Source organism: Azolla caroliniana, unplaced genomic scaffold, assembly GCF_043228905.1.
Source record: "Azolla caroliniana isolate FFs.n. ecotype wild unplaced genomic scaffold, voAzoCaro1.0.p SCAF_20, whole genome shotgun sequence".
In the NCBI taxonomy this organism is placed as follows: Eukaryota; Viridiplantae; Streptophyta; class Polypodiopsida; order Salviniales; family Salviniaceae; genus Azolla; species Azolla caroliniana.
This window is the reverse complement of record NW_028230455.1, coordinates 10,520,452-10,528,526: the sequence shown is the minus strand read 5'-3', so window position 1 is coordinate 10,528,526 and position 8,075 is coordinate 10,520,452. Positions and strand designations below refer to the sequence as shown.

General features: G+C 35.9%; 1 protein-coding gene across 2 annotated transcripts; it reads left to right on the top strand.

Moving 5' to 3' along the window:
* The first annotated feature begins 864 nt into the window (after window positions 1–864).
* On the top strand, window positions 865–5,759 carry LOC147850977 (rRNA biogenesis RRP36-like protein). Of its 2 annotated transcripts, none has more exons than XM_087335962.1 (9): window positions 865–1,007; window positions 1,159–1,310; window positions 1,572–1,638; window positions 2,996–3,048; window positions 4,228–4,282; window positions 4,379–4,453; window positions 4,922–5,039; window positions 5,125–5,171; window positions 5,283–5,759. In XM_087335962.1, the coding sequence occupies exons 1-9, from the start codon at window positions 903–905 to the stop codon at window positions 5,379–5,381; spliced, it is 771 nt and encodes a 256-aa protein (XP_087192088.1). In that variant the 5' UTR covers window positions 865–902; the 3' UTR covers window positions 5,382–5,759. The 2 variants fall into 2 exon arrangements, with proteins under 2 accessions (XP_087192088.1, XP_087192089.1); XM_087335963.1 differs by having other exon boundaries at window positions 923–1,007; window positions 1,159–1,317.
* The last annotated feature ends 2,316 nt before the right edge of the window (window positions 5,760–8,075 follow it).

Genomic DNA, 8,075 nt, shown 5'->3' with positions numbered 1-8,075 from the left:
TGCCACTAAATAGGAAACCATATCGATGGATTTTATAAAATTGATTTCGAGTTTATAGCTATTTGAGTTTCATGGGCGTCAACACAGAGTAACATAACATTTGCAACATTTGAGGCAAAGTTTCGACATGTTGATTTTTTATTGAGTTGGCATGTGATGAGATTCAAACACTTGTTTGTTTGTTTTTTTCAGATTCGTGTGATCTGACCATTAAAGTTTTTATTAGCTGGCCCGAAAGAAGGATTCACGGGTTTAGAAAAGCGTTCGTGTGGGGAATGCATCTGCCAGGATTCGACCGGGCGAATGTCAGTATGCGATGAAGCAAATTATGGGACGAAACGTGGTTGTGGGTTGGATATGACAAAAAGCTTCGCATGATCTACTAAGACATAGACCAAGGCCCCCCCCCCCCCCAAAAAAAAAGAAGAAAAAGAAAACAAAAGGAAATAAAAAACACTTGGGACAACCAAAAAACCATTATATGTATAGATAAAGTGTGACCTAGATAGAGAGCTTTGAGAGATTGAGACCTTCTTCTTCATCTTGCTATAAGTTATAACTACAGTAGTTCTTCTTCATCTTGCTATTACTACTACATACGAAATGGAATAGACGGATTCTCTCTCTCTCTCTCTCTCTCTCTCTCTCTCTCTCTCTCTCTAACACACACACACACACACTTTTGGTAAAAACAGATACTGTCTCTCTCTCTCTCTCTCTCTCTCTCTAACACACACACACACACTTTTGGTAAAAACAGATACTATCTCTCTCTCTCTCTCTCTCTCTCTCTCTCTCTAACACACACACACACACACTTTTGGTAAAAACAGATACTGTCTCTCTCTCTCTCTCTCTCTCTGTATATTCTGTCTCTGTCTCGGGCCAGCGAGAGAGCGGCCATGTCCTCCAGGAATAGCAAGCGTGAGAGTCGATGTGAAGAAGAAGAGGAAGAAAAGGAAGAAGAAGAAGAAGAAGAGGAGGAGTCGATTTCCGCCTCGGAGAAGGTTTGCCTGTTATGATCATTACGCAAAACAACTCCATTTTTTTTTGGTTTTCTTTTTTCGTTTCCTCTGTGCAAAAAACCTAAACACAGGAAAAGAAGAAAGTAGCCTTTCTAAAGATTTATCGAAAAGTTCCACTTTTTGCTTCTCCCAGGAGGAAGAGGAAGACGAAGGTGAAGAAGAGTTGCAGAATTTAGTTTCCGAAATCCCATTTGAAGACCTTCAGAGAGCTCGCTGTGATGGCTTCTCAAGGTTTCGTCCTATTCCCATTCAGAAACCGATACCTTCCCGAGCAAACAAAAACAGGTAAAAGGTATACATGTTAGACTATTTTTTATTCATTTGAAATATAACATCATTTTGGAAACCTACTTTATTACCTTTTGAATATATAGCTGCATCATTTTGTAAACAAGTTTCATTTTTTCAAGCTTTTTTTTTTTTATTTAAATTTTTGATAAATAGGATGACATTTTTCCTACCACATTTGTTTTGGAGAAATATAGCATAAATATGACAATCATGTTTTTCATGATATTTATTTTGACCACTTGCTTTTGTTATCAGACCAGTAGAAATGAGCAGTAAGAAGCCAGTAGGCAGATTCCGAGAGGTGATTCAAGCGCCAAAACGAGTAAGATAACTTTTCCCTCCAGTCACATGTTTGTTTTGTGCTGCATATGGTCTCGTTATCAATCAGGGGTTCATTATAACTAACTCTTCAATCATTTTTGCATAAAACAAAAGTTAACAAAATGGCTGCTAAATTTTAAAACATGAGATGCATAGAACCCTTAACACCAACGCCTGCACATCTTGAATGTTCATGCAAGGTTGCTCAAAAACCATTGCTTCATGGGATAAGCTTGAAATTTCCTATGAAAAAACACTACTTAGGAAAAAATGAAGGTTATGGAGGAGAAGCTTTACCATTAGATAACATGGAAGGGCTGAATTTATTTCCTTTTTAATATCTCACTTCCAAAGTACTTTTGCTACATGATTAGATATTAGGTCTTTGTTTTCACTTTGGTGTTGTGAAACTATGTTTATTCATAAAACTATGTCTCACATGGTGAAATTGTTATGGTAGCAAAGCATTTTTTATCATTCTTATGAATGTTTAGTCACGACTCATTCCTATAAAGTTATGGTAGCAAAGAATTTTTTTCACTTGGTGAAATTCTTATGGTAGCAAAGATTTTTTTTCATTCTTATGAATTTTAATCATGACTCGTTCATATAAAGTTATGGTATTTGCATGGTATTCAAATGACCATGTCTTGAATTTCCTTGTTAAATAGATTTACTATGGGTTGGAGATAATTTCTATGTGTGTGTATAATATGGCTTGATCTTTTCTTGTGATACATCTTCATAAAAAACATCACATGAGGGGGTTGTATGCTTGTTTTGGGGCTCAAAAACCGTTTTAGTTTCGTATTGATAGCACGGAGAATAGTTTGGAATACCCATCGAATTTGTGAGAATTGGATTAATAAATAGGAAATTAAAAAGAAACTTACATATATGAACGGAGTAACATGGTACTAGATCAATGATTAACAAGCAACTTGAAGATATCTAAGGAAAGGATCAAGAGATGTGTTAGCATTAACCACAATACTTGCAATATCTACAAAACATTAGCACAGTACAATATGAGGAGAGACGATGTGTCTAGAACTCAATAGGAAGATGAACCAAGAATCCACCTTTAATTATGGTTTACCACATGTATCTAATCTTTTCATACATATACCTTGGTGACGTATGTCGTAACATGCCACCAAAGATATATTGATCACAAATTCAAATGGGTTTCACCAAGGGGTCCAAAGGCCACACACCCACACTACTCTCTTCATTGAGAATTCAGATCATGTAAAGTGCAGGAGTGAGAGGATAGAGAAACCTATCATAATTTATGTTTTCTATTCATATTTCTTTGTAATAGCTAATTGTATTAAATCATTTTATGCTTTTGATAGGTCCTTAGAGATCCGAGGTTTGAAAATTTGTGTGGTGGCTATGAAGAGTCCAGGTAAGGAAATGCAAAACCATTCAACGAAGTGTTGAAGCTTTAGATTCTCTCATTTCTTCTTTATATTAAAATGATTCTGTGCTGTTTGTGAGATTAAAATGATATTGTTGAACAGTATACAACTTTACGTTTATATAATATTGTGATGGCATCAAAGAAAGAAAGAAAGAAAGAGATATGAAAGCCTCCGGACAAAATGGTGTATGACATTGTCTCTTCCTCTTCATGTGATGCTCAAGAAGTTTTCAGTTAGTTATTTATTGGTCTATCACATAGATATCTTCACATTAATGGTCATCATTGTTCAATTTGTGGAATTTTGCCTTTTCAGGTCCTGCATTAGAACTTAGATTCCATTGGTTATGTTTATATGTGCTGCTTTCGTTCAAAGTGTCAGTAATGAGTGTTTTGTTGCGAAGGGAACATGTTGCTCAGTGATCCTAATGTCAACCACTCCGATATTTTTCTTGTACAGACTTTAGTTGTGTGAGGAGGGACAACCCCTTGCTAGTGTCTTTTTGGATCCCAGTGATGGGTGTTACCCATTCATGAAACTTTCAAGATGGCTTTAGTTGTGTGAGGGACAACCATTTGCTACTGTCTTTTAGGATCCCAGTGATGTGTGTTACCCATTTGTGAACCTCTCACACTACAAGCTTGTGAGAGATGTGAATCCATTCAAGATGGTCTGATGATAAATTTTTCAGCAGAAAAGTGACGAAAAGTGGCATTCTGGAGGTGATCCACATTTGAGGAATTGTATATGAATCCATCTACATGAAACTAAATTGACTTATGCGATTTTTCTTTGATAATCATAGACCTAATAGAATCCGCAATAGTGGACTACATTGTTTCATTCCCATGGTAATCATAAACTCCCCACAAAAGCATCCATCAGTCTCCAATATGCATGTGAGTAGTCGGTATCTGAGGGCTTCTGTTGCCTTCATGATTGTTAGGAGTTCCAAGTTTTTTCTCGGTCTAGGGATTGTGTTCAAATCCCTCTCGAGATTCACGAAGCATCTGTAAAATGGGCTGCCTCTCCATGATTATAATTCACAGACAAATGAGATAATCAATAGTGTTGTGTCTGGATTGTTAAACATGCTTGTCTGACAGCTGTCCTGCTGTGTTTTCCAAAACAATTTGCGTGAATGACTGATTTCCTGTGTATAGGTTCAAAAAGTCATACAGTTTCCTCTATGATGAGGAGCTTCCTGCGGAAAAGAAGGTAAAACTCAAAATATAGTCTGACATAAATTGATAGTTTTCGATGATGCATGACCATATGGCATTAATAACTAATTGTTTCTTGTTGTTTGACCAGAGACTTCAAGGATTGCTACGAAAGGAGAAGTCTAGTGAAACTTGTGAACAGATCGAAAAACATATTAATTGGATTGTGAGTGTGCATATGTCCATTTTTTGTGATCTTTTATCCATTTATATATCAACTGTTATATATCTGCATTGTTTCTTGGGCATTCTTTTAGAAAACATAATTCATAAAAGGAAAAACCCGTATAGAATTTGGAGAGCAGGAAAGGATTTCAAGTTGCGTAAATATTATGAAAAGCTATACAGAGGAAAATGTCTGATACAAAGGATTGGGAAAATATAGCTTCGACAAGCCTAAGATTTTGTTTATAATTTCTCAATTGCTGAACCTAGACATGTCGTTGGACACTATGAAGTAGATGTGATGTCGGTTTTTCTCCAAACCATTCATGATTGATTTTGGAGGATTTTAAATCAATTTGCTTTATTTTGCTTTATTTTAGCATTCATTTTTTTCCCTTTGGCATTACGCTGGATGTTGAACCAGTAATTAGATTTGGCATTGTTTTCTCATTAATGCAAAAATCAAAAGGATATACAACTTAGAGAGGAGGAAAAACGCCGAAAAAGGCATAAGAAGGATGCTGAAGTAAGGAAGAAAGAAAAGGAAGCTGTGAAACAGGGCAAGAAGCCCTTCTATTTGAAGAAATGTGAGTATAATAAATTATGCGTCATTCCAGAGGATAAATCATTCTACTAACTACTTATGTGTACATATCTTTATCTCATTTGCAGCTGAGACGAGGAAAGAAGACTTGATAGATAAGTATAAGGAACTGAAGGTAGCATTTTTCTTCTGGATCTCCTATCATCTTGTTTGTTCTAGGAACTTACATATTTAATTCAATTGATTTTGTCTAGGGTAGACTAATTGTGCTTAATAATATTTGTAGGCAAGTGGAAAACTTGATGCATTCCTTGCAAAGAGGAGACGGAAGAATGCTTCCAAGGACCATAGATATATACCTTATCGACGATCTCATGATGATTGAAAGTGGGATTGAATAGTAAAATGCCATTATGTCACTCTGACAGAGCTAATTAGTTTGAAAGATGGATGGGGTCATGTCATGATGATGATGGGAAGTAGGCAGTGTTTTGTACTTGCCTCGTGATCTCAATTGAAGTCTGTTGAAGAATGCTTTTAAGAACTGAAGCAGTATACCTTGTCAATGATCTCATGGTGATTGGAAGTGGGATCAACAATAGTAAAATGCAGTTATGCCACTATGACAAAGCTAGTTTGAAAGATGGAATGAGACTGTGATGATGATATGCTGGGAAGGAAGCATACTCTTGGATCTGCCCTATGATATTGATTTAACTTCGCAATTCTGTACTCAATAAAATTTATTAGTGTGCATATAGTATGCTAAATTGTAATCTGAAAGTAAACCTTTCCTGGTTGTGGCATGGGTATTGGCCAAAGAAAATGCTGCATTTTGTTTGATTTTTTGTTCTGATACATTGCATTAGTATATAGTCTATTTATTAGAAGTTCTTTTCAGCCTAATGCCAGAGAACTATGCCACAACAAGATGCCTTCTAATTAGGTGCATTTGATCTACAAGACTATACAAGGAAACATTTTGTGACGCTTTCAATTATGCCATAAGCCAAGAGGAAGAAAATGGAAGACAAAATGAAAATGGAGAAGATTGTGGGTGCATTGCCTTGTACAAACACCTTATGTGATGGGTATAAATTTACTCATGTCTTGATTGCTGATGTGGTTTCATACTAAAGCAATTAGACAATAGCATGCTGCTGAGGAACCTGACAATAGGTGAATACCAATTGCGGTTACAATGACAAGCTTAAATAAACTGTTTGTTAGAAAGCTTATAGAGTTGGAGAGCAAGAAGTTGAGGAAATGGTAGTATGAAAATAGGCGCAATTGAGTGAATAAAGAAAACGGATGTAATCAAACTCGAAGGCAAACTAAATTAAAACGCAGTGAAGAAGAGGATGTACCTTGGATATTGGTTTCAAGGACGTAAACATTGCTTGCATTAAAGGATTGGTAGATCAAGAGCTCTTTGCTTGATTCAATGGATGTTGGAGCTTGACCCTTCATTAGTTGGTGGAGCACTTTATTTCATCAATTTCATTAACAAACTAGCCTCATCCATGTCAATAAGGAAAAGATAAGGTATTATTAGGGGTAGTGTAGATGACAACAAAATGCAACTACAATTTTTGCAGCAATTAGTATTGGAATCCCTTGAAGTCAAGGTCAAGTTATCACAATGCAAACGCCTAACTTTCTCAATTTCACATATTGGCAACTACCTCCTAGCCTGACTTGCACCTATCTATAGTTTTCTAGTGTGGGATTTCCAAGTGTTTGGGGAGCTGTCAATAAGTTCTTGCGAGATGTTGACTATCGCTCCTCTTTTCGCACCAATTTGTTGCTTTTGACTTATGGATCCTACGCTTTCTTCGTTGGTTGATTTCAATACACCTAAACCATACACCTTTTGTGTCATTCTATTTGAAGAATGTGAGTATGATGAATTATGCATTCCTCGAGAGAATAAATCATTCTACCAAATACTTATGTGTATGTATCGTTATCTCATTCGCACCTGAGACAAGGAAAGAATACTTGATAGATAAGTATAAGGAATTGAAGATAGCATTCTTCTTCTGAATCTCCTATTTATCTTGTTTGTACTAGGAACTTAAGTATTTGATTCAATTGATTTTGTCTAGGGTAGACTCATATTTTGGTTAATAACATTTGTAGACAACTAGAAAACTTTGAGGCTTTCCTTGCAAAGAGGAAATGGAAGAATGCTTCCAAGAACCATAGACATATACCCTATCCACAATCTCATGGTGATTGAATAGTAAAATGCCATTATGTTACTCTGACAGAGCTAATTAGTTTGAAAGATGGATTGAGGTCATGCCATGATGACGATGATGATGGGAAGTACGCATTGATTTGTATCTGCCTCATGATCTCAATTGAAGTTTGTTGAAGGATGCTTCCAAGGGACAAACAACATGTGTATACCTTATTGATATTCTCATGGTGATTGAAATGTGGGATCAATGATAAGTAAAATGTTTTGATGCCACTATGACAAGCAATAGTTTCAAAGACTAAATGAGATTGTGATGGGTGTGATATGCTGGAAAGGAAGCATGCTTTTGTATCTGCCCTATGATATTGATTTATGTTTGCAATTCTATACTCAATAAAATTGATGAGTGCATATAGTATGCTAAATTGTAATCTAAAAGTAAACATTTTTTTTAGTTGTGGTCTTGGATTAGGTAAAAAACAGGCCACATGTTGTTTGATTTTTTTTGTTTTCATACAATGCATAAATGTATATAGGCCATTTGGATGTTTTTCGCTACCAATTGTCTAGAGAACTATACATCGAATATTTACCATAGCAAGAGGCATTTTAACTAGGTGCATGTGATCAACTATACCATACAAAGAATGCAGTGTCACTCTTAAGACTCAAATAGGAAGCAAATGGAAGACAATAGGAAGAATGAGATGATGTGGGTGCATTGCCTTACCCTATGTTAGGGATAGATAGATCTACTCATCTCATAATCACCAATTTGGTTTCATATTTGTAAAAGAATCAGAAAAATGGCATGTTTCTGAGGAACCTAGTGGTATTGTAATACCAATTGGAGATATGTGTGCATGCTTGGAG

Coding starts and splice junctions, on each gene's coding strand:
- LOC147850977 (XM_087335962.1), top strand. CDS start 903: ATGTCCTCCAGGAATAGCAAGCGTGAGAGTCGATGTGAAGAAGAAGAG. Junction 4,283..4,378: donor AGCTTCCTGCGGAAAAGAAG/GTAAAACTCAAA, acceptor TTGTTTGACCAG/AGACTTCAAGGATTGCTACG. Junction 5,040..5,124: donor GCCCTTCTATTTGAAGAAAT/GTGAGTATAATA, acceptor TCTCATTTGCAG/CTGAGACGAGGAAAGAAGAC.